The 26,497-nt window shown below is 39.7% G+C and overlaps 2 protein-coding genes across 2 annotated transcripts; one reads left to right on the top strand and one right to left on the bottom strand.

The window, feature by feature from the left end:
- The first annotated feature begins 1,588 nt into the window (after positions 1 to 1,588).
- Positions 1,589 to 19,724, top strand: igfbp3 (insulin-like growth factor binding protein 3). The gene is made up of 4 exons (XM_039692533.2): positions 1,589 to 2,185; positions 8,345 to 8,631; positions 8,793 to 8,912; positions 15,555 to 19,724. Exons 1-4 carry the CDS (start codon positions 1,828 to 1,830, stop codon positions 15,672 to 15,674), a joined length of 885 nt encoding a protein of 294 aa, XP_039548467.2. The 5' UTR covers positions 1,589 to 1,827; the 3' UTR covers positions 15,675 to 19,724.
- Positions 19,725 to 19,896: 172 nt separating this feature from the next.
- igfbp1a (insulin-like growth factor binding protein 1a) lies at positions 19,897 to 22,395 on the bottom strand. Its single transcript, XM_039692535.2, has 4 exons — positions 21,851 to 22,395; positions 20,993 to 21,150; positions 20,485 to 20,613; positions 19,897 to 20,242 (listed from the first exon to the last, which is right to left on the bottom strand). The coding sequence occupies exons 1-4, from the start codon at positions 22,224 to 22,226 to the stop codon at positions 20,117 to 20,119; spliced, it is 789 nt and encodes a 262-aa protein (XP_039548469.1). The 5' UTR covers positions 22,227 to 22,395; the 3' UTR covers positions 19,897 to 20,116.
- Between the last annotated feature and the right edge of the window lie 4,102 nt (positions 22,396 to 26,497).

The raw sequence follows: 26,497 nt of genomic DNA, 5'->3' as shown, positions 1-26,497 counted from the left end.
TTATAGTTAACAGAATCAAGGGACCATTCAAAAAAGTGTTACTTTCAGTAATTTTGAATATTAGGTAATTACGTGTTCTTTCAAATATTGAGTATATTTCCATTGCTCTATTGTCAACAAATTTCTCTTTGTAAAGAATCTTTACTCAAAGTGTTTTTGGGGGATATCTAATGTCATTTTTTTTTTTTAAGTGAATTCACACTTTTATTATCGTATTGGTAACACTTTACAATAAGGTTAATAGTTAACATTAGTTAATGTATTTACTAACATGAACTAACAATGAGCAATACATTTGCTACTGTATAGGCTATACTAATGTTACAGCTTATTGTTTGTTAATGTTAGTTCACAGTGCATTAACTAACCCTAACAAATACAACCTTTGATTTTAATAATATAGTAAATGTTGAAATTAATATTAACTAAGATTAATTAATGCTGTAGAAGTATAGGGGAGAGGGGAGCATAGCCTCACAATGGGCTAGTTGTAACAGTTTTAAACACATGCTATAGCATGACCAGACTTAGTGTGTTTTTGTTGGCATATCAACAACACTATATATGTGTTTAGTTGCCATATCAACACTATATATAGAAAAAATTGTGCCAAAATTCTGAAATCTTTGGAAGATATCACTGAACATTTATATAAGTTCATTTGTTACTTATGCACTTTTTTCATCTCTATTATTGGTATTTATTTTAAATTAGACAAATCTGATATTATTTTAATCTCCAATATGTTATTTGACAGGGTTTATATTGTGCAGTTGGGCATGTTGTAACACTGCGTTACAATGTGTCCTTATTATGTAAAGACTGAGAGTCAATGGTCAGAAATTATTAACTATTATTATGTTTTGAACTATGTTGTTTTGCTGTGTTTGTTGTCAAACTCAAAAACTCTGTTTATTTTTAATTAAAAAATGCCTTTAAATCAAAACGTCAATAGTTGTATTTTATTGAGAAAATATTTTAGTTTGTCTTGTATTTTTATTAGATCAGATAGCATTTAAAGCTAAATGCCAGTTACAATGTGCCCCACTTCCATTCTTTTGAGATATTTCAAGAAAAAGTATACACTGTATTAATAAAACAAAACCACACAATTGTAGACATGTGTGAAGTTTGGTACTCTGAACTCTATATGTAGCCTATACACAAACTGAGAAAGTCAAAAAGCAGGGGCTCTTCATGTTATCTAAGATAGGTAGGCTAACTGATGTTAACTTATTAACCTTATTAAATGTGTTACCATCATAGGCTAATATGGTGAAAAAAGATTAAATAGGCTAAGTTAGCTAAATGTCTTTTTGATGTCCGTGATAATTTATTTGAATTAGTCTTCTTTTCGTGTCTTTTACAACCGCGACGCGCGACTTTCCAAATGCCCGCAATGACCTCAATGACGGGTCTATAAGCGCGCGCAAGATTCCCTGTAGCCTATTTCACCCTTGTCTCTTGTCTTGTGTTGAAGGATTTCATTAAGGATGCGCGTCCCTTAAGACCGAGACCGGTGACTACATAATTCATACCGGTGGGAGTGACTTGCACTGTTCCTGCCTGTATAAAACCTGAAGTTCCACTTAAACTCACTTACAGATGGAGAGACCCAGCCGCTTGCTTCCCAGTCTAGTCAAACCGACGTGACACCAGCATAACTCAAAGCGTCGCTACTTTTCTAAAGCATATGCTGAGACGAGAGCAGGCTTTAGTATAATATTATAGCCAGGTGAGGTGAACTGACTGTCCGTTTCCCTCCCTCCCCCCCACCCCCCCACGCATCGCATCTACCCCCGTGCGCGCGTTCAGCCCTTCGGCTCCATGACGGGACTGTGTGCGCTCTGCCTGACCGCGTTGCTCGCAGCATTCGCCCGGCTGGCTGAAAGCGTCAGCCCTGTGGTCCGATGCGAGCCGTGCGACGACGGGGCGATGGTGCTGTGCAAACCGTTGCCTCGGGACTGCACCGAGCCGGTAAAGGAGCCGGGCTGCGGGTGCTGCATGACTTGCCCGCTGACTGAGGGCCAGGCGTGCGGAGTGTACACGGGGCGCTGCGGTACCGGGCTGAGCTGTCAACATCGCCCCGGGGAGAGCAAACCTCTGCAAGCTCTGTTGGAGGGACGGGGCGTGTGTGCGAAGGCACCGGACAAAAAGCAAAGCAGCAATCCAACGCATGGACACGGTAAGCGCACGGTTTGTCTGTGAATAATGCACAGCACCATCACTCTCCGCGCGACACACCGTCCGTAGGCTACAATGTGTATGCGCAGTGTTCTATTAATTTAACGATTTTAATATCTTTCAGTGTAATTTGCCAAAATAAAGACTTTTTGAACACAACTTTTTATATATATATATATATATATATATATAGCCTAAACTTACAATTTTATGTAAGTTTAATCAAATAATAAATAATGACAAGTGCTCGAGCAGCCTACTGTTGCTATGGTTACCTCTTCAGGAAGACGATTTCTTTGTAAACGTCTATTTAAGCGCATTCTCACTTATAATCTAACTTTTTTTGCGTACGGAAGTGTTCTTTTGTAAATATTTATACATGCAAGTAAGTTAACACATATATTTGAATACAAAGAATACTTTGGTGAAGTTCAACAGCACAAAACCAGCTTAAACCAGCCTAAAAAAAGGGTTGTTGGTCTTAGTCTCCGAGCTTGGTCATGCTGGTATTTAGATAAACCCAGCCTTAGCCAGAATGTGAGACCAGGAAAGACTAGCTTTTTTTTTTCCTGAAGTGAATCTTTAAAGAGCTACTTCACCCCAAAATTAAAAATTTGTCATCACCTGCTCACCCTTAAGTTGTTCCAGTTGTACGGTATGACTTTATTTCTTCTGTTGAACACAAAAGAGGATGTTTTAAAGAATGTTGGTGACCAGATAGATGACAGTAGCCATTTACTTTTCCTACTATGGAAGTCAATGGCTACCGTCAACTGTTTGATTACCGACATTCTTCAAAATATCTTCTTTTGTGTTCAACAGAAGATAACTATCCCTTTAATTAGTGGTGTTAGACACCCAAATTTCACAGCCTGTGCATGTGTGGTGTCTTATAAATCCCAACAAGCATTGTCCACACACTGTTGGGGCCAATGGCTTCTGTAGCCTACTCAGTCATGTATCAGTGCGGGTTTACTCTGCTGTGCGTAACATGGTTAATATGTTCAGCGATTGGGAATGCTGCTGCACTCATTCTCTCACTGTAGGGGGTGGGGAGCTTTCTCCTGTGACAGCCCATAAGATGTAGCACAGCTCTCATCATGCCTCCATATGCCTACTCTTTAGACATTAGCACGTCTTCCTTGGTTTATAGCTGTTCTGAAAATCTGATGCACCTCTCAGAATACAATAAGGTGTTAATGGTTGTGGGTTACTCCAGACAAACAAGATAAGCCATACCCTTGTTTACAATCCCGATATGTATTTTCTGCAATGTTTTCAACACATTACGTTGGTAATACATCCCAACAGGTTATTTTCTGCCTGACGAGATATTGTAATTTTAAACATGACAGTTTTAACTACTGGTAGGTCATCCTGAGCAGGTTAACAGGCAGTCGTCGTGAAGTCCAGCCACCATGAGGCGGCCCCACACTACTGCCGTTGTTCTCGAGGTTCAGTGCTACAGCAGCTTCTCTATGCCGTTTTATGTGTGTGGTGTGTATGTGTGTGTGTGTGTGTGTTCGAGAGAGAGAGAGAGAGAGCCAGAGATGGAGAGAGAAACAGCTCTGTGTATCTTTGTGTGCGCACTAAAATTTGGCTTCACCAACCCAATCGTTAAGAATGCCACATTCGTTTATATATAGTCCCTGCAGAAGAGCGGAGATCACCGTTTTGTGAATGATGCTCTCAAGCTGTTTACTGGCTCTGAGACTCCTGAGCTCTCCATTGAGAGCTTTAAGATACAAGTGAAATGGAAAGGATTGGCATATCTGACAAAGCGTTCAGGGAGTTTTCTAGCAAATTCTTTTCTTGCTGAGCGAGATGAGTACCTAGCACCACCTGTGTCGTGAGCTTTTGTTTTGCATCTCTTACAGCGCCTAGCCAAGCGCGTTCATCCAAGTGAATTCCTTGAGAGAGGGAAGGCTACGGGCCCGCACGACCAAAATAAATGGCGTTCTTGGTCATAACTGACGTCAAGCTACCCGAATGAATTTGTTTTTACCCTCTCTAGTTATTTGTCAGAGCCGCAGTGGTGTGTTGAAGCAATCAACCATGACATTGTCACACACACAAAGGCTATTGTTAGGACCCAGAGTCACTTTTAAAAAGCAGTTTGGGGGCGCCAACTGTTTTACAGTAGTGCCTTACCTCATGTTTTCTCCCTCCGCTGCCCTTTCATTTGAGCCCATGCTGCTTTCAGTGCTCCTTTACCATCATACCACACTTTATGGTAATTACACACTTTTTGCCAACCAGAGAGCAGGGCTCCATTGCCATGGTGTGCGTGACTCCACCCCATGGCTCTGCCACACATGAATTATGATATTTTTGCAGGGCTTGATTGGTCTGGTAGCAGTGTGGCCCAGCGTGATTCTGGGTGGGAACAGTTGAATGACAAGACAGATTATGAGGTTATGAGTTATGACGTTGTTTGTGCTTGTGCACATGCGGATTTCTCAGAAAAGGCGGCTTTGGTCTCGCCAGCGAAATTTACCTGCCGTGTGCCCAGGCGCACCCACTTACACTTTTAAGAAAAAAACTCTGAGTCTACGTCTTTTTTACCCTCTCATTCACGCTCTGCCCATTTCGACCAGAATGACAAATAGTTTGCTCATTTGGGATTGTACAAATACATGAGGTTGAGTGACTCAAAACGGGCCACTAGGTGCTGGGAAAAGTCATAAAAACTTCTAAAAGTTTACATTGGGGTTAAATATTGATGTTTTCCAAGTTCCTGAATTAGATGGCCCTCCATTCTCTTCATCTGTCCTTGATTTGTTTATGTGAGACAGACGGTGGGTCATGCAAGGGAAGCAGGCTGCAACTTGTTGCACATGTTGTTAGCTGTCATGACGTGTGGTCATTCTTATACCTTGTTCGAGTTATGTTGCATAAGCTGCTGTTAATGTTGCTGTTGTTGTTGTTGTTGTTGTTGTTGATGTTGTTGTTGTTATGTCATCGTCAGCGAAGGCATAGCTTAATTCTGGTTTGGAGTGCAGCTTCCATGGCTACAGATGAGTGTTTGGTGTGCCACAAGTGTGCACTTACTCACACACACACACACACACACACACACACACGCACACACAGAAAATCTGTTTTCACTTAACTCTTCCTCATCTCTACAGTCGTTCACAATGTTCAAATCTTTCAGTGTGACTTGTTCATCTGACACCTTCATCTATCTCTCGATGCCGATCCTGTCCCACCACCCTCTCTCCCAGTTTTTCTCTCCCACTTTCCATATTTAATGGTCCGTTTTGTCTTTCTTTCTAAATATCTCTTTCCCTTCTGCTCCAGCTGTTTATTAGTCTCTCGTTCCTGCGAGAGCTCTGCTTTGTTTTGTACGGCCAGAGACTGAATATTTATTCAACAGACAAGAGCTGTAAAACCCCAAGAGGACAGCATGTTTAAACAATGCCATAATTCATCTTCACCCAGCACTCTCGCCAGGCATCTGACAAATGCACTCCTCGCTGGACCCTTTACTGGTCAACCGCTTTTGCATTTGAGAAATGACTATGTCGTTAGTGAAAACAGAGATTAGAGTGCAATTTGGGACATCGTGTCTCAAGTGCTCACATTTTGTCCACTATAAATGGCTGCATAAAGGCTCAAATAAAGAGTGATGAAGTTCTCCTGCAAAATCAGTGTCTGGCGGCTAGCTCTCTACATTTAGGTTATTGGCGACATTTTCTTATCAAAGTGACTTATAAGCACAAATATTTTGTCTGGGAGAATTCAAGGTCATGATTTAAAAAGGCACAATAAAAGTAGTCTAGTAAAAGTAGATTTGTGTGCATAAAAAAGCATACACAAGTTTTCTAGGAGGAACAGAACCACATTTAATTTGCTATTTGCTTTAAAAAAAAGCTTTCAAATCCTGTTAATGTTTCCTCATGTTCTAAATTTGCACCTTCATGATACTTAACTTGAACAATTTTAAGGACAACAGAGGAAATTGTTCATTATCTGCTTCTTATTGGTGTCAAGTGCGCTATGCTTTCGACTCTACACAAGCAAATACGTTGTTTTTTTAATGGTTTCCAAACATACTGAAACATCACACAAGTGTGATCACATTTTTAGAGTTTGACAGTAACTGGTCACCATTCACTTTGATTTTATGGTAAAGAGCAGCCTGAACATTTCCCACGGAAAAAAAAAAACTTGTTTAAATGACATGAGGATGAGTATATGATGACAGAGCTTGAGTGAACTTTTTTTGGAATGGATCTTGTAGTTAAGAGTAAATAATAATTAAATGAAATTGGGATGTTGGTACAAATGCACTAATAATACATCTCTAATGTTATTTAGTAGGCTAAGTATAGGGTTCACATATTGAGGAATGGTGTGGGATTAGAGAAAAGGACATTTAAACCACAATGAAACCACGTTTGCACTGAATGGATTTTGTGAGCACCCACAGTAAAGCTTCAGCTGGGCACAGAGAGGAAAGCATGTGATGTTTGTTGGTTAGACCATCCTACCAGACCATGTTAGTGAAGGCAGGCAAACGTTCCGTCCTGTTGCCGTATTTGGTTTCTGGGTTTCGGGTCAGGTGGTCTGTCCTCCATCTATAACGATTGTAAGTTAGGGCACTATAAATACTTTCACTCCTTCACTTTCCCATCCCCCCTTTCTATATCTCTTTCTCTTCTGGTGCTTTTCTCTGTGTCTCTGTGTCTCTCTGTTCTCTGTGCATATGAGCTTTTATACTTTACTGTAGTGGTGTGAGGCTTCTTCTTATATCGCATGTTTGCTTTCTGAAGGGAAGAATCTTAGAATAGATCTGCTCAGTCTGTAGTCCTAAAACCTGGAAGAGAATTGGCATTTTCTAGCCATGGGTTTCCTCTGGAATTTCGAGTGGATTTTTAGAATATTGGTTTTTCGATTTATAAGTGAAATAAGGTATGTGGTAAACGTTACTTGAAGGAACTTTCGCATTTTATTCTTCAACATAAACTATACATCCATAGCTCAAATCTACATTTTGAAGCTTCTCTTAAAAAAAAAAGGTTTAGATGAGTGCATACACAAATCTTCTCACAATGCGGGCGAGTTCTCTTTCGTGTCTTCTTGCGCTTGAATGTTCAAATTAGCAAGGCTCAATTGAGTTTAGTTTAAAGTCGGCATGAAATCAAATTTGACAAAACTTCTTTTTATGTGTAATACTGTAGTGTTTATTATAAATGATTTATCTGTGCACTTTATTATTTTTTAAAAATTCATGTACCATTTTAATCTTTAATCAAAGACATTAACCTGCCCTCCCCCACCGAAACGACCTCTCTTCTATTTCGTTCACGTGGAATGGCGAAAGGGTGCGGCCAGAGTATGCAACGCCCAACCTCCAACGATCTAATCAATTCCCGAAGCACGAAATCAAGCCCTGCCCTACATTTCAGAAGCTGTTTCACTCGAATATACGTCACGACAAGAAAAAAATGACAATCTCAACTTCCGTTTCACTCCGACTTTAAACACAGATATCAGCCTGTTCAGGTCTCACCTGCTCTCACGCACTATGAACACCCAGGAGATGACTGCGTAAATGACTGGTCATGTTAAAGCATACGGCACTCACATTGAACAATGTTTACGGGAAGCCAGAATGCGTATACATCGACAGAAACATAGATTAGCCTAACTCTGTCTGACTGATTTACACATTGTTATTTTCAACAAACCATATTATAAATGCGTACGGGTTGTCAGTTTTGAGATGAACGGTTAAAGTGCGTACCAAACCGTGGGGGGATAACGGTGAGGATATTTACAGACAACCGTTAGTCGCCTAATATGTAGCAGGTTACACACATTACTGATAAATCGAACCCCAGTAAAAAATCGAAAACCGCTATGCTAAAAACTTAAAGGAATCTATGGGAAATTCCGAATTAGCCATCTAGTCTCAGTAGTCCTCATTAAACACATCTGAATCAGCTAGTCAAGGTCTGCAGAATTAGAAACGTCCAGGTAAGTGTGTTGGGCCAGGTTGAAACTAAACTCTGCAGGATGTTGGCCCTCCAGGAGTGGGATTGGACCCCCACGTGCTATTCTATTTCATGTGAAAAGATGCAGTTGTATGAATGCTTCTTTTGATCATTGTTGGGTCTTACGTGCATATTAATACACTTCTGTTTTGATTCAGATAACCCTAAAGAGGAAGGAGAGGAACAAATCTCCAACAGTACCAGGGCAACTGGCATTGGGGGGCCTGAGACGATCCAGCACACAACAGTTGTTTCCAGGGACATGCAGGGAGGTCTGAGGACGCCATTAGAGCCCAAAGATCCTGTGCTTCACCCCAATAAACTGGCGATTATCCAAAAAGATCAAATTAAGAAAACACAGGTCTATAAAGTGGATCAAGTTTCCAGTGAGGTCCATACAGATATTCACAACTTCAGTCTGGAGTCGAAGAGAGAAACTGAATATGTAAGCACTAGCTATGATTTCACCAGCACGCATTTCTAAGACAAAGCTTGGAGTCGAGTACATACTATTCACATTTTTCTTGTTTGTATCTCCAAACTCCTGACTTGTTTGTAAGTAGGATATTTCCAGTAATTCCGTGTTCTTTGTGTGTGTTTGTAAAGGGTCCGTGTCGTCGGGAGATGGAGAGTGTTATGAAGATTTTTAAGATCATAGATGTGCTGAACGCAAGAGGCTTCCGCATTCCAAACTGTGACCAAAAGGGTTTCTACAAGAAAAAACAGGTACACTAATTACCAATTACAGGGCCTATCCCATTTGTAGCTAAGTACCTTGCTCAAAGGGGAAGTAGGAATCCTATTTTTAGGACATCCTTACCTGGGATCAGACATGCAACCATTCAGCCCAGATTCTCTATTATTCTACCACCATCCTTGTACATGACGATAAGTAACTGTCATGGCAACTGTCACAACAGTATTGGGGAAAGTCTGAGAGCTTGGGTGGGGGCCTATTTATATGTGCATGTTGGTTCTTGAAAGCGTGTGTTGTTTCCTTAATTGACGGGGTGCATCAGTGAGTCTGAACAAGAGAGTTAGTGGGGGCAAATGTGATTCTCGGAAATTTGTGAGTCACCCGCAACTCCTCTATTAAGAGCATGAGTCAAAGGGCCTTGTCTGAATGGCCCTAATGAGTTTGGGTAAAATTGGGGGAAATAGATTATTTGTTGTTTATTCTAAATGGAAAACATCTCTGACGGATACCACAGTGACCATGGAGGTCTAGTGACAACACTGTGGCCTCTGTTCAAGGTATAGATAAAGAAGGAAAGGCTTAGGAAAGAGGACGAGATTTAGAATCAATGCAAAACACTGTTGCTTAGGAGATGCTTCATGCTTTAAACTGTAGGTTATTGAGTCTACCTCTGTAGGAGTGCACTGATTTGCACAAATATCCCGAACTATCAATTCGCAAGGGGTTCAATTGATCATGTGACCCATTGAAAGTACCCTGGGTTTTTTGGGGATGGGAAAAATGGCTGTGCTCTAGGGCTGGAATCTCAGAAATTAGAGAAAGTGATAACAGGTTCATCATCTGTTATCTCAAAAAACATGTTCAGCACACCCTCCATGTGAGAGACAAGGATCTTGCAGATGATTTGCAACAGTACTGGCTCGTTTCCACCGAGCGGCAAAGTACAGTACGATTTGGGACCGTAAACCCTGATCCGGCTTGCATTTCCACCTCAAAAAAAAAAAAAGAAAAAAACATTGTGTGTTGTTATAACAACTGGATATTTAAGATAGTGCCTCCTGTGTTGTAATTCCCCTTGTAGCACTCGCAAGTGACGATTATCTGTCAACCAATCAACTTTCTGCAGGGAGTCTAGCTCCACCATTTAGGTACTGTGCAAAGTACCCCAATGGAAGGATCCCAAAAAAGTGGTACAGTACAGTTCAGTATTTTAGCATGATTCACAAGTTTTGACAATTGAAACTGTACTGTACTGTACCATATCACTCAGTGGAAAAAATGCCATAAGTGAGATTTATGTAACAAATCAGGCTTGTGACATTTTCCAATCTGGTTTCTGCCCCCTGTAGTAAAATTTATGTCTGATAGAAAGGACACTGACAGGTTAACAGATCAAGTAATCGATGTCAACCAGTTGGTTCTACAGCGCCAGCAGGAGACATAACATACCAGCAAAAAGACAAACCGTATACTTGAGCACAAACAACATCATAAATCTAAACCATGCCACATCCTCTCCTGGATCTGGCATGCATAAATATAGCCTAGTTTATTTGGTTAGATCAAACCCCTTCGCTTGGATCTCTGTTAATAATAGAGGAACATCTGCATGACAGCCTGCGTCCACACATGAGACTGTGCCTGATTAAGATCAAGCTGATCAGATTGCCCTCCTATTGACTGCAACTGAAATTGCTTTGCTTCCATCGTGGTGGTTTGAGCCGAAGCCTGAGTCTTGGTCAACCCTGAGATCGCAGTCATTAATTTTTATTTGGGCATCAAAAACAAACATGCACATACCCCTGTGCATACATACTCACACAAGTGAACTGTAGATGTCCTGGGTGCCTAGGGGTCCCTACACTCCCCGGAATAAGATCTGTAATGGGAGCGCTTGTGTATGTATGTGGGGGTATGTGTGTCTGAAGGCCGTTCTCGTGGAGGGCAGAGTCCAATCCGTGCTAATTTTAGCCTTGATTATATGAATTGGCTCAGTGTGTTAGCAGAGGCCAGGCATGCCGGCCCCATTGCCGCCAACCTCACCCCCCTCCACCCGTCCCAATCCAGACGCATCTCTCACCCATGTTACTGTACCGAAGCTTTGCTCGGCCCCCTGATCTGCTGGCTCTTCTGGCTCACCCAGAGCCAAGCAGTCCACTTAAGCTCTCACGCTGAATAGGATCTCAGTGATGCGGGGTGAGAGACTGGAAGAGAATGCCAGGCATGCTGGGAATGATCCAGAGTGCACTCGCTCTCATGCAAATACCAATACACAGATTCAGTCACCCATACACCAAATACAAATACATATATTTACATTTCACAAAGACGTAGGCTTTTCCAAGATAGGCCTTCCCGAACTATCAATTCCCTCTCATTCTGACTTGAGGCTACGTTGATTTAAATACATACTTGTAGTTATTTGTAGTTTCTGCTCTTGCAGTTGCACTAAAATGACTATGTAATGATCATGTACTCCAGTGGCAGCATCTGTCCCAAACAACATACAACCTAACAGACACAAACACACAAGAACACACACAAGCAAGTCTGGCAAAGAAGAAAAAACACAGTTCTTATTCACATGAAGTTTTTACATTCACATATTGTGTATGTGTGTGTGTGTGTGTGTGTGTGTGTGTGTGTGTGTGTGTTTTATGAGTCTGTGTTTACCCTGTGGCTGCTTTTAATGCCCTTCCGCCTTCCTGCTGCCCATAAGGGCATCATTATGGGCCAGCGCTAACTGAGGCTTGCTTTGTGACACACACAAACACACACACACACACACACATATATATACTGTATATACTGTATATATATTCATACGCAGTCAGACAAACAGACATACACATGCTCTCTTTCTCCCTCTCTCACATACACACTCACACAGGTCCGTTGTGTTGCAACCTCCATAAAACACCACGCTGACAGTGATGTGCTCCACACCCTAAATATACCTCTGTCTTTCTCTGATACACACACACACATACTATAGACATACTGTAGTAATCAGTAATCAATAAAGTGGGTTTAGAGTATTACATCAGGTTTAATAAGATGTAAAGTTTCCAACAACAAATCATTTGTAAGTTCATATTGAAAGTGAAAATGTGACACGTCACAATCACAGCCAATCAGAATATTTTTCGTTATATTAATTATGTTTGTGATGAGAGATTTAATGAATAGAAACTGCTTGTCCAACAAATTGTCTTGTTGATCACTGCATTCGTTGCGTCTAGGTTGGACAAAATCACTGTCACTTTAATTATCACTTGTATTGCCTGGTACAATAAAATACCTTGCTTTAGTCATTATTAGTCCCCCTTACATCAGACAGAAAGCATCTCATGTGCCTGCACAGTCTGAATGGAACATTCCCATGATCCATAGCAGCTTAGCACCAAGAAGTTTCCTGCAGGGCTGAATTTGTGCCGGAACAAGTAGGATCTGGATCCACCTCCTCTGGAATTGGATCCAGCACATATTTTAGTGAATCCCGCCACCACATATGCCCCTGCAAAAAAAAAAAAACAAACAAAAAAAAACAAATTGATGTAACGACTAATAATCACATTAATAATCACATAATCATGAATAATCAAATGTGGTCTATATATATATATAATGGTGCAGTAACAATATGTGCAATATTTTGTTTTTAAAAACGTAAATTTACTTTTGTACCCAATATACATTTATAAGCAAAAGCGTTATAATGTACGTTTTTAATTTGTATTCTGTGAGCACATCCCCTCAAACCGGACAGATCCATCACCAGTCCTTGTCCCTGGACTTCATAATTTACACATTAAACACTGGTTTCCTGTACACTCATTCTTACTATTTTCGCTCACACGCAGATTAAACTTATAAACCAAACAATTAAATAGCCTTTTGAAAGTGATATGATACTCATGTAGGAAAATACAAAGATTTGCTATAGCAAAACCATGAAGTGAGTGCAGAGACAATTGAGATTGAAAGGATGAGTGTAACATTTGAAGCAGCCCCTTGTAGAGGCCAGGTTTCATTCCCAGACTGCTCTTGTTCTGCTTGAGGTATTTTAATTTGGTACTCTTTCAATTTAAAAAAATGCTTTTGATCTCTTTTTCACTCTCTTTCTTTCTCTCTCTCTGACTCATCCACTCCTTGCTTGCACAATGTCTTTTTATATTTCTTTCATTCTTTTATTTCTTATTTGTCACCTCCTGTTTCCCTCATGTCTGAAAGAATAGATTTGTTCTGATGAATATACCACCCGAGGATGTGTGTGTGTGTGTGTGTGTGTGTGTGTTTGTTTTGCCTGTGTGTTTGTTTTGCCTGTGTAGTATAATAAGCTCCAGATGACTTTGAGTCAATGCCAGTTTCCTAAAATAGTTCCTGCAACTCTTTAACGGTCCATGGCAAATATTTTAGCTTGGTCAAATTTCTCTAACTTTCAACTGTTTTTATGAACACAAAATCACAATTTCATCAGCGGAAGCCTGACAGAGGCCTTTAAAGGGATAGTTCACTTAGAAATTAATTTTTGATATATGTTTAGCTCACCACAAGGGCATCCAAGATGTAGGTGTCTTTGTTTCCAGAGTATTTTCAATTTTTTAAATTTTTAGATCAAACCGTTCTTGTCTGTCAGTCATATAATGGAGATTTATGGGGTCCACCTCAAAGAGCATGCACAGAGAACTCAAAATGAAACATGATTTAATGACTCGTAAATGTAAGTACACATTGATGGCCTAAGACACAAAACGAGCGGTTTGTGTGAGAATACGAACAGTATTTATATCGTTTTAATCTCTTGTAACCACAGCCACGTCCAAGTACTCTGAGGGCGAGGGCGCTTCTATCTGCGCAAGTGCGCCGAAAGCGTCGGAAGTGATCTCTCGCGCGTGTACGTCACTCATTGTTTACACAGAGATTTCAGAAGTGTTACCCTTCACTGTGAAGATCTAAACATATTTAGATATACAGGAAATTGCAATGGAAGACGATTTCGATATATCAACAGTCAACGTTGATTTTTTTTTCCGCAACCACGCAAGAGATCACTTCCGGGGCTTTCCGGCGCGCTTGCACATATTGAAGCGCCCGTGCCTTAATACTGTGGAAACAAAGACGCCTTCATATTGGATGCCCTTGAGGTAAGCTAAAACATATCAAAAATTAATTTCAAAGTGAACTATCCCTTTAAGCCTCTCTTAAAAGCAAAACTGGGTCGTGTGTGTATGTTTATGAATTTTGATATGTACAAGTTGTCAACTTGCATATAAATAATCAGCAAATGCAAACAAGAGACGTACACACATCATTTTTCATCATTGTGTGCTTGTGTGTGTATACCTCACTGTATCCATTAAATACCCCTGAACCATAGACTTTTTTGATGCATTGATTTTTCTTTTTTCTCATAACACACACTCACTGTGAATGACAGGTCTGCATTCTTCCAACTTAGATGTGATGTTTGACTTGCACATGTCTCCAACTCACAGCCAAAGGAGAGAAAACAGCGAAACAGAGAAACAGACAGAGACATAATACTCACTCATAGGATAAGCATGTTCTGATTTTCAATGTTAGTTATTTTAAAACTTTTAATGGTTATACCCTATTCTTTTTTTTTTTTTTAAATGAAGTTAAATTTAGATTAATGTTTTATAAAAAATAAAACAACCAGGCTGCTTGAGGGCTTTCTGATCCATATCAGCGAGTAAATTTACAAAATTGCTCATCTCCACAAACAGAAATCTTTAGTTTTTTGTTTAAAATGTCTTTAAGTGATTTGATAGTTAGGCATGGTGTCTGATCAAAAATAGCGTGTTATCAGGATATATCGTATCTATTCAAAAATCTTTTCTTAACTAGTAAAGCTATTGCTATACTAAGCTAGTAGACTAAAATAAGTTTTGATGCAAACTCTACAATCGTATGCAATACATAGCCGAACACATGGGATTCAACAGTAATATTGTGTTGACCAGTGTCTGTTATTTCTCTCAAGAAGTTATGAGCAAAACATTTTCTTTGTACTTTGTACAACTAGTCTATTGTTGGTCTGTCTCTTGTTATGTCTGGGCAAAAAAACAAAAACAAACAAAAATCAAGTTCCTTCTAATTTATGTTGCACACCCTAGCGTATGCATAAATAGCCAAGAATATTTCGGGCTGCTAACGGAAGGCGAACTGAAAACGTGAACATTTCAACATTTTTTACTTCTTTAATTTACTGTGATGTGAGTTACAATGTATCATCATTAGACTAAATACACTGTAAATTTCTTTTCTTTTCTATAATTCCAGCCACACTATCAATTAAAATATTGATAGGTGTATATTAGCCGCAAATGACAATTGAGTTTCAAGAACAATTGTGCCCTGAAAAATGTTTCAATAAGTTAAAATATTTCACTTGCTCTGTCTCTCTACTGCTCATATACTTCCCCTTGAATCCCCTCTGGCATTCCTTTACCACAATCTCTCTCCCTCTTTCTCTCTCTGGCTCTAGTATTCGTGTTACTCTCTCTCACCTAAGTGCGATGCAATGAGAAATGTGTGTTTATGCCACTGTCTCTTCCATTTGGAGCACGTTGTCTGTTTTGCATATACTCGTCCAAATATCATATGGTTATGCATTTCTCTTCCTGTCTCACCCACTCTCCCCGCAGTGCCGTCCATCCAAAGGGCGCAGAAGAGGTCACTGCTGGTGCGTGGACAAGTACGGACAGTCTATACCCGGCCTTGAAGGAAAGGAGAAACTCCAGTGCTATAACATGGAGTCGAAGTGAAGAGGAGAGAGAGGCCGAGCGGTGGAAACAGGGAGACAAAGAGGGATATCTCCCCTGAAGAACTACATGAATACAGATTCAAAAGTGCTGTCCCAAAGCTGACCTCCCACTTGCATGCTGAGGCATGGACTCACGTGACCAGCAACTCACTTTACACTCCAGGAGAGTGGGGAGAACGAGAGGAGGAAACAGAGAGAGTGTCATGTCTTCTGTTTTTGGACTGTCTCCCGAGAGGGAAGTGTGAACATAATCAAAAAGTGCAAGCAAATTTCAGTAAGGCACGCTAAGTCAGAGGATAGGTTCCCTTGTGCATGTGAGGGATGTTGTGTACTTGTTCCGTGTGCATAGAAAGTCTCTCTCTTTTGCTGTAGCGTGTATTGATATCTGCCGTGACTATCAGCGACTCTCTCTTAGTCCCACTTCCTGCTTCCGCCCTCCTGGTGTAGGGTCGTTTAAACTGGGCATGCTCAGTGGCACTAGGCGGCTCTAGCCATAGACTCCATCTGAAGCACAAGCACTTCATGCACTTTGGCCTCTCCTGAACATGTCCTTCAACCTGTTAGTATGGCCAACATTTTGATCACGTGATAAAAAAAAAAATCCAATTGTAAACGATTCTATACCAGGACATACTTGCCCAGTTATATATTATCTTACATGGGACGCAGAGCTGTTTGCTTGTGTCGTCAGGACAGCATTGATATGCCCCTTAAATATATCCACACGGGCATTATCTCACTTTCAAAACATCATGAAGCACTTTGAATATAAGATTGTTACTCCAAACGCTGATTATCATTGTCCTTCACATTTCTAGGCATTTGCTGAAAGCATGTATCCTGCGCGACGTCTTCTTTTTTTTATGGGTTTGAATGTAACCATAACGCTACAGTGCCCTGAGTTACCGAAATCGGTGTAGCCATGGCAGTTTTTGAAATCAACGCCTTAATGAAACCCGTGCAGAATTGTGTTGCTAAATGATGCGGGTTTTTTCGCTCTCTGTCTCTCTGAATATCGATATTCAACCCCAGTAGGAAAGCTACAGGCTAACCACCTGGGCTTGTGTTGCTGTCTCAAAACTGACCTCCTGAGAAAAGACTTGAAAGGTGGAGGGTGCCAGAGAGGTAGCCCACACGTTAGCTTATTAGCATAGCTTCGGAAGAAAGCTCACCCCCTCACAAACAGCTAAACAAAAGACAAACAAAAATGTTTGGTGCTACACCTTATCTGACTTGATTATGGGGAAAGAGTGTATGAGTGTGCTAAGCTATTAGCCCTTCCTTAACTTGTAATTGTGTCTTGTCTTTTTTATATGAATATATTTTGTTTCAGGCCAGCTAAATGTCTAAAAAGGCATGTGAACTTTATGCTAAAAAGATTATTTATCCAAGAAAGAAATATAAGCTGATCCAAACTATATGTCTTTGAGAACAATCCAGTGACCCGTTGATTGCACAGTAGTGAAAACATAGAACTCAGCATATTTTGGGGAATATAATCACTAAAGACTTTGATTTTTGTTTCAGATTTGTTGTTTATCGACAGTTCTGAGTAGTAGGTGTCTTTTGTTAGCTAAGCAATGATGCTGTCCTCGAATCATGTTCTGTAAAACTCTTTAGTTTAAATCTTCAGGTCATGTGTAGGCCTTCTATGGTATGAATTAAGCTAAATCGAAGCTTAACTTTAGCTAACCTAAGCTAAACTAAGCGAACGTAAAGTGAACGCTAAGGTTAAATAAAGCTGAGGCCAAGCTTTTGTTTCAAAGAACATCATGGTCAATTTTCAAGCTAGTTGATCTTCAAGAAAGCTTGCCACCCTCATTCTGTGCAATGCCAGGGTCATTCACCCGCACGTCACTTTTAAAGATCCCTCCGTTCACGGGTATTTGCTCTTTTTTTTTTTTTTTCATTTAAAATAATTTTGATTCTTTAAAAAGCTTTTTATGTTACTAAACTAGAAATTATACAGCTATCACTTTCTTCAAGAAAGGAAATGTTTTTGTTCAAATATAATTTGTATTTAATGCCTTCTTTTTTTGAATAAAAAATGTAAACGCTATTTTTATTTACAGGATGACAGATTGTAATTTCACAGCTTCTACAAAATATTAGAGATTGTTCACTCTAAAATGAAAATTCTGTCATATTCTTTCATTTTGTCCATTCTATAGACAAAAGCAGTCCTTCAAAAAATCTTTTGTGTTTCACAGAATATACAGATTTGGAATGCCATAAGGATCATAAATGACCCTTGGGTGAACTAAACCCTAAGACAGAGGTTTATATGCACTGTAAAAATGAATATGCTTTATCTAATCAAAAAAGCAAGCAATATTATTAATTAAATGTAACAATTGAGTAATAATTAATCAAATTAAATCCAACCATTTAAAATGAGTCAAACTTACAACAATAACCAAAAAAAAAAACATCAATTTAAGTCACCATTATGGTGATCGGTGTTTGTTTTAGGTTTGTTTTAAAATGATGGTTTTCTCCTTCAGTGATTCTGCTTGTTAACATCAGGTGTCTTCAATGTTGGCAATATAAAATAAAGAGTTCTTAATTAATCTTTGACGTCTGTCTGTTAGTGAGATATTTTTGTTAATTGCTGGTTAAATTTTAAGGAATAATTTGATCAATTATTACTCAATTCTAATTTGTTAAATTTATTTAAAAATATTGCTTGTAATCTGTTGCCACAATTATATTGATTAGATAAAGCAGATTAATTTTTTATAATGTAGTTCTGATTTGCTTTTAGTGTTATTCGTTCATTTAGATAAGGTGGCTAGTGTCACTGTTAAGAGTTTCAAAGACAATGGTTCTTTCACATTAGCTACAGTAATTCTGTCATTAGTAAAACACAGTCCCGAGGGGGCAATGGAAATTTAAAATCTCACGTGTAACAGGGTCAACATCTTTGAACCGCTTCATTTCACACTTTAGCTTGAGCCCCACACAGGTCATTACTTCTCAAATCTACACACAGAGACCCCATTCACATTAGCATAGTTATTCGTTTGTCCGAGCCATGTCAGCGCAGCCAATTCTCAAAAAAGAAGCTGTGATGCCACAATTCATGAAATGAAATTGCTCATATGAGGTCAAATACTCTGGACCCCCCCAACCCAAATTGTAAAACCACAAGAAATGTGTTACAATGCATGCAGCATTACTAATACTCGCACATTGTGTTTGTTTGGTTCCAATCAAATCATTTACTCAAGTGGGGTTTGTCTCCTGCGGTTTACAAAAATGAGATAAAGGTGTAAAGTGTGGTGCCACAGAGGCTGGTTATCTGGCAAATGGGGAGCAGCACAAACACAGCACAGGTCAAATGCACCGTAGAGAGTGGAAACCCGGTTCCCCAGAATACTGAGCTAAAGTTAGTCCGCTCCATTTGAGATTACCACGATAAGGACACACATATGTGCACACATACACGGTTCTGCCTCCAGGCAGTTTTAAATATAGACAAGACTGAACATAATCAAGCTTGGCATGAGAAACGGAGAGATAGAAAAGGAGATTTTGTGTGTGTGTGGTTTTGTTAACAGGTTTCCCATTATGCTCACGTGTTGTTGTTTTGTCCTGACTTTGCTAATTGAGTTTGATTGACCACAGCTCCTCGTCTGACCTGAGGGCTAGTTTAAATGACTGACACTCTGTTCTTTTAAAGATGATTTATTAAATAGTTCTTTTTCTATATACCCACAATGACTTATAATAATTACAAACCATGAAAAATACGTTATACACACAAGCAAATGCTTTGGAGTGAAGCAACGTCTGAATCTCTTTTCCTCAGTGTAGACATTGCATCGCAAAAACAAAATTTCATAAAAATAAATGGACCACAGTATGTAGACAACACAAATCACCTATGATTGACAAATACATTAAGACTGCAATAAAATAATAGAAAAACAAAACATATAGTATAAAAATATGGCGATGTACGGACAGTGACAAAGAGGTTTGGTCATGCAGTGCTTTTTCCCATTTCATTCCTTACCAACAAAGCAAGTCTTGAGGACGTTTAAAATAAGAGACATAGTAATCTATATACACCAAATATACAGATTTACACCATACAAAAATATGTATAAGGCATAAGGAATAAATATTCTTATCCAGATATCGAAATGAATACATTCAGTTCAAATAAATAAGTATGGGTACTTCATGTAAAATACATATTTTCTTTACAGAAAAATAGATTTTCTTTTCCTTTTTTTTTTTTTTTGGAGAGTTCAGGGAATTTACCAATCAAAAACAGTGTACCTGAATTAAATACCACACTAGAAATAAATAAATACTAAAATATTTTTTAAAAATATAATGATAAAATTCAGTGGTATTACATGTGTTGGTATGCGTGTGAGAGAGATCAGTGGTTGAGCTGTGTGTGTGTGTGTGTGTGTGTGTGTGTGTGACAGATCAGTGGTTGAGTTCCTCAGGACACTCGGCATCTGCTGGCAGGTCACTTGATCCAGGAATCTTCTTCCCATTCCAGGATGACACACACCAACACTTCCCCCTCTGACCATCCAGAGACGATTCACACTGCGGGGGAAACCAGACAGAGAGAGTGAGATGGGTTATTTCATTCTCTAGAAACACAAGCTTGCAAGCACAGCCTAGTTCTCAGTCGAGTGTTGTTCTAACACTCGGCCATCACACGAATATCATCGTGTTGTTGAATATCACACATTAAGCTTTATATGCAAACAAACACAAACTCTCAATGTGAAATCAGGACTCGTTGGTTTGGTTTCAGTAATATTTGGACACAAGACTCTGCTTACCTGTTTGACTTTGTATAGACCGTGTTTGTCACAATTTGGAAGGTAGAATCTGTTCATTTTGTCTCCCAGTTTCTGCTGTGATTTGGTGATCTTGTCAAGGGCTGTCTGGAGCTCAATATGACAAGGACCCTGGAGAGAGAAAATATGAACATTTAGACATTTTTTTAAAAATATTTCTAAACTTTTATTTGGTGGTAAGTAATATTTTACTACAAATTATTACAATTACTACTTATACAAATAGGCTATTTAAATTAAAATAATCCACATTTTAATTATTTTTATTAGCTCTTTTATTATTTGAATTATTAGCTCGAAAAAAAGGCATCAATCCATGATTCCCAAATAAACAGACTCAGCTTTGCCCCATGTGCCTATAGATAAATTCAAGAAACCCTCTACTGCCCTCTTGCGGCAGCACATGGTAACGGAGTCTCGTTTTATATCTAGCTAAAACCTTTACGCATTTCTTTGGGACATGTATAAAACTGAGGTGCCTGAAACTCACCTGCTCCACCAGTTTCTTGCGTATTGCGTTGACTTTGGCCTTCATGCTCTCTTTAGCGGTGATGACCCGTGGGTCGAAGGGTTTGCCGTGCCCGGTCACGAAGACCGCTGAGCTGCCTTCATTCACTGCCGGTGCCCCGTTAAGAGTTTCGGGATGATCTGAAAGAAAAAGCATGGTGAGCATTATTGGTGAGTGATTACCCAGATTGAATTGTGTATAAAAAAAAATAATTCTTAATTGTTTCTACCGATAGGCTACATTTAATTGGGTTTTCAAACGTTTATGTAAAAAGCTGATAAATAAGTCATAGCACTTAGGTCTACGTCCACCTGTCTTCAAATTAGGCGCTAAAAGAACTGAAGTCGCAGACTTGCGTTCCCTTTAGCAGAGGAGGTAACTATGACAACGGAGCGTCGCTCACGAATACTCTATTCATATTAGATTCGGTCGGCAAGTAGGCTAAGTAGGCTAACGTTACATTATGATGAGTCAACATTTGTAACATTTGTAACATAATTTTCTTTATAGATTTACATGTCATAAAACTTTTTATTTATTTATTTTTTATTGAGGTTTACTCGACCAATCACGCGCCTTTGGGGAACCTTTATGAGCAATGTTAGCTAGATAGTGTAATTATTTTGATTGATTTTAAACCGTCGACCTCTTGAAAGCCAAGCTATAGCCTAGGCCTATTCGCTAAAATAAATATCGATTATCTAAATATTTTAAACATCCAACTGGTTTGTTAGTGCTGATGAAATCTCGTCAGCGGTTGAATCATCGACAGCTGCAATGGTCTAGCTACTGTTTGGATGGCCGGCTAATACTAGTGCAGTATATGAGACGCTGGGCTACCTGGCGCTGTGTCGCTTTGGCTCTGGTCAGGCTCGGGGGTTGCAGTGCACACCGCCTGTCCTCGGGTGAGAGCATGCAGGGGTCGGGCTTCTCCGGGTTTCGGCAAGCAGCGGAGCCCCGAGCCGCAGGGCGCAGTGTAGATCCCGCACAAGTCCCCTCTCTTCAGCGCGCAGGCGAGGCAGCAGCCGCAGCCGGGCTCTCGAAGCACCTCCTCACAGCCGGCATCCACCGCAGGACACTCGGCCTGCCGCTCCGGGGAGCACGGGGCGCAGCGAATAGGTTCCTGGCCAACCACTGGAGAAGCGCGGAGCCCCGGCGCTGAAAGGAGTGCGCTGAATGCTGCCACCCAGAAAAAGTTCAGAAGCAGTCTGTTCATCCCAAAGCAAGGCTCAGAATAAATAGATAAATAAATAAATATCGGCTGAAGTGAAATGTGGAGTTCCTCGCTGTCTTTGCGCTCTTCTAAATGACTAGCTCACTCCGGGTCGCCTCGCGGTATTTATACGCGCACCGGGTCCCGCTGACACGCTCGTGTTTGACGCATTGGCAATATCAATGATTTCTTAAATGATCCCCCTCCACTCCAATTGGCTGGTGGAGATCCAGGCTGTGGTGTTTCCTTGAACACAGCGCGTAAAATGCGTCACTATTTATATCAGAACACAATGTACATAATGGTGGGGGTAAAAGTGTGTATACAACCCCAGAAGAATCATATGCGTATAACAATAATAAGGTGTCTCCATAGATTCAATCAAGCAACTCAGCAGGAATGCACGTGTTATTTTGAAATGATCACCCTTAAACTAGGCTATTTACATTGTATTTGCAATATGATTGCAACTGTGTGTGTGTGTGTGTGTGTGTGTGTGTGTGTGTGTGTGTGTGTGTGTGTGTGTAGCTACTAGCAATATATTGAAGCCTATTTACAGTTATTATTGTAAAAATCCCCCCAAACGGCCCCATAAAAAAAAAAATGGTCTTATAGTTAAACCAGCCATTCAACTCATTTGAACAAATCAACTTCTGGATCATGCCATTCATTCACTACAAAAATAAATAAATAAATAAATTAATTAATTAATTAATTAAAAAAATAATAAATAAATAAAGAAAAATGAAAGTATGCCTACTTGTAGGCTAGTTCTCTCTTCAAATCTAACTCTTCAAATTCCTTGCAGTTTTACTTTTTAAAAGACGGAAGAACAACCTAGCCTATTATAAGCTTCATGTTGGGTTTGAAATTTGTGGGTTCTTTTAGAAGGGGACAAACAAAGCTCCTTATTCATTAAGTTCCCCATGACAACTCTTATAGGCTAAAACCAATTTAGGATGCCAAATTGTCGCGTCCCAGTCCTTTGGTCTGACATTAATTTGACGCGTTTATTTGGCGCCCGTAATGAGGTGAGAGAGAGGGCGCGCTCTATCATCAATGTGGCACCGCGTGCGTGACGTACGTGACCTCACTCAGGTCAGGACCGGACGGGACCCCGTTTTGGAAAGCTCGAGACTGCCGCTATTGTCATTGCTCTGGCCCTTTCCTAGTATAATAATAGCCACTCGGGTAAACGACATGATAATCTACACGTCTCCCCCTCTCCCCGACGCGCGTCGCGAGGCCTTTTGTCGTGGCCTTGCCGCTGAGTTTATGAATGGACTACAGGATGTGACACTCAGCTGGAGAAGGGCGGTTTAATAATGTGTCAACCGCTGAGCTCTCCAATGTCTGGAGGGAGTTTTGTGAGATCACATGATCCACGCAAGTGTCTTACGTTGTTGCATCATTTTTTTTTTCAGCGCGTGGAGTGTTTCTCTGAGTGTCACGTGACAGACTTGTCCGTCCGTGTTGGTGTAGAAGCCTTGGAGTCTTTGCTGACGTAAATAAAGCGGCACGGGCGTCATACCAGTAACAGTAGGGAGACCGTATTTTGATTACCCAAAACCAGGACACTCGGCACTCGAAGTTTACTCAAAGATGTCTTGTTAATTTCAATACGTTTAAAGTAGGTAGGCTATGCCTCCTCTATATCCTCTTGTTATATTACAAGACACACATTCAGATAGGCTTCTCAGATGTTACTCAACATGTTTTATTATGACAAATAATGAATGAAATAATGATAGAAATAGTGTCTCTTCTGTATTAGAAAAATAAATATATAAATAATAAATTACTAGAATAAATAGCCGACCTCCAAATTGAACAAAAATAGCCCTCAGAAACTTACAAAAACGAACTAACAAAATATATATATATTTAGTTTTCTTCCCCTTTATCCTGTTTTTCTTTCTCATCCTCCTTGTTTGCCCATCTATGTTTTGCTGTAGAGCTGTTCTTTCCCAGCAGTTTTTTTTGAAAACCAGGACATTTTCATCACTTTATAAAAAACAGCCAGGACGGTCAGGACAGGAGGTGATGACATGTCCCAGGAAGACTGTTGGTCACCTTAAGTAACAGTATCAGTTCCTCTATCAAATCCTCTATCAAATACAATGTAGGCCTACAGTCATTAGGTCAGTAACACAATGCTGAATAAGCTAGTATCAAACATAATATGATTTTTTAAAAATCCAAATGATATCACCCTCGATCATGTCTCAAAACTCCTAATTTCTGTTTCCTTCCTTTCTCGTGTTGGGGGTCAACATCATAATGTCTAAAATGATAACGTTTATCACTGACAGACATAGAGCTATTTTGCTTAAGAGAGCAAAGAGTGTGTGTGTGTGTGCGTGTGTGTGTGTGTGTGTGTGTGCGCGCACATGTGTGTGTGTGTGTGTGTGTTGCACTAGAAATGATTTTGATACCTCTAGATCAAGAAAAAAGTAAGTTAAAATCTCTTGATAAATTTTGTCAAAGTTAACAAAAAAAAGAACAATTGTTGATCCAATTTCAATGTAAGAGCTCTTAGAACTTCCATATAAGATAATTATTTACATCCCTTTTCAATTCTTGTTACTATTCTCATTTTTAGTATTACTGTAGTTCTTTTTCTCACTTCCTCAGCTGGTAACAACCTAATATAGTATTTAGAATCTTAAATAATTTGATAATTGTAAACCCACACAGTAAAACTCCCATATTTGATTTCTGTTTCTAAATTGCTAGACATTTCTAGCCATTGGATAGAGCTTGGGTTATGGTTGCATTCATTGCATGTGACTTAAACAAGTGTGCATTTGTGCATTTCTGCTGTAGTATGACAGGTGGTTGTTTTATTGCAGTAGAAGCAATGTGCATCTATGTTTCCATTCACAGAGAGGCTTCTGTGTTTGTGTTGTCAGCCCAAATTAGACAACAAAAAAAGTTGGACATTTAGCTTAAAAAAAATGTAACCCCTTTGAGGGAATAAAACGATTAAAACATCAGGCCTATGTCCTTAAATAACCATCTGCATGTACCCTCACTCCACCCCAGACAAGCCCATCTTTATTAACAACCTAACCAAATGATGTTGTTTTTCCTGAATAAAGGAATGTGGAAGTGTGTTAAGGCTTGTGGGAGTGTGTGCTGACTGAACGTCCTCAGACCCTTGAATGTCTTCCCCTTACAAGCTTAATCAAGAAAATCCAATGTTAAGAAGAGCCATTTCGACATCTTGTTTCAAGGATTTTGGAGGCTGATATCATTGACACATTCTCAACTTTGACATCAAAGAGACTGAAAAAAAGAAGAAAAAAAAAAGAAATGGAGTCTTCAAAACAGTGTAATTTAGGGTCAGGGCCAGACCCAGTTGGAAAGAAGCAGAAACAACAAGCACACCCACAATGACATCAGCAGAACCAACATAAATAGCACAACATACAAGATCGTATGCATTGCAAAACCTCTGACATTTGACTCCAAAAAAGCAATCACAGATGAGGAAAACGTATAAACTGACACAATTAAAGACTTTCTGATTAAATAACAGAAGTGTGAATCACTCGCATTGAAAAAAATTGTCTAGCATCCGCATTTAAGCTGCTGAAGACTTTTAGCATGAAAAACTTCTTCGGACACTAATGAATCAACATGCACTGCCAAATTTCTACATGTTGTAATCATTATGATCACAACTTGTAATAACTGTTATGAGATCATTATTTCTGCCTAAATGAAATGAAAAAAGATCTACTCAGCTTTTCTGCACAGTCCCGCTATTGTTCTTAATACTTTGTTACATAATTACAGTATAATCACAGTAAATGATGCATTACATGTAACCAACCCTAAACCAATCCCTAACCATTAGTAAGTACATGTTGTTTATTAATATTACTCAGTTAATTACTCACACTGCAGCTAAATTAGGTTCAGTTCACCTTTTAGTGCTAAAGGCCACACAGTTCAGTGAAATACGGGAGTGACAACCCCTACAACCGAAAAATATGACGTGTGTTTCTCTATTTTTGATGTGTGGTGAAGAAATCACAGCAGCACGAGCCCAGAGTGTTGCCAGATCCATGAACTGAAATAAATCCAAATGCTTTATGCTGAAAATAAGACCCACGAGTCACGACTGCTCACATTAATAACTCCGTAAACTTGATCGCTTTATGAGCCGATCGGTGCCTCAAGCTCAAAAACTCCTGAAGTGAATGTGGCCACACAGAGAGCGCACTTTGTGAAGCAGCCTTTAGAAGCATTAGCAAAAAAGTTTTTTT

This window comes from Pimephales promelas, chromosome 13 (genome assembly GCF_988280905.1).
Source record: "Pimephales promelas chromosome 13, fPimPro1.hap1.1, whole genome shotgun sequence".
NCBI classification, from domain to species: Eukaryota; Metazoa; Chordata; class Actinopteri; order Cypriniformes; family Leuciscidae; genus Pimephales; species Pimephales promelas.
Note: the sequence above shows the minus strand (reverse complement) of the source record. Positions and strands in the feature narration are given on the sequence as shown.

Excerpts from the sequence above, each read along its gene's own strand:
- igfbp3 (XM_039692533.2), top strand. The coding sequence starts at position 1,828 with ATGACGGGACTGTGTGCGCTCTGCCTGACCGCGTTGCTCGCAGCATTC. Across the intron at positions 8,632-8,792 it reads CGAAGAGAGAAACTGAATAT|GGTCCGTGTCGTCGGGAGAT; the intron begins GTAAGCACTAGC and ends GTGTTTGTAAAG. Across the intron at positions 8,913-15,554 it reads GTTTCTACAAGAAAAAACAG|TGCCGTCCATCCAAAGGGCG; the intron begins GTACACTAATTA and ends CTCTCCCCGCAG.
- igfbp1a (XM_039692535.2), bottom strand. The coding sequence starts at position 22,226 with ATGAACAGACTGCTTCTGAACTTTTTCTGGGTGGCAGCATTCAGCGCA. Across the intron at positions 20,614-20,992 it reads GCAAGAAACTGGTGGAGCAG|GGTCCTTGTCATATTGAGCT; the intron begins GTGAGTTTCAGG and ends TTCTCTCTCCAG. Across the intron at positions 20,243-20,484 it reads GTCTATACAAAGTCAAACAG|TGTGAATCGTCTCTGGATGG; the intron begins GTAAGCAGAGTC and ends TTTCCCCCGCAG.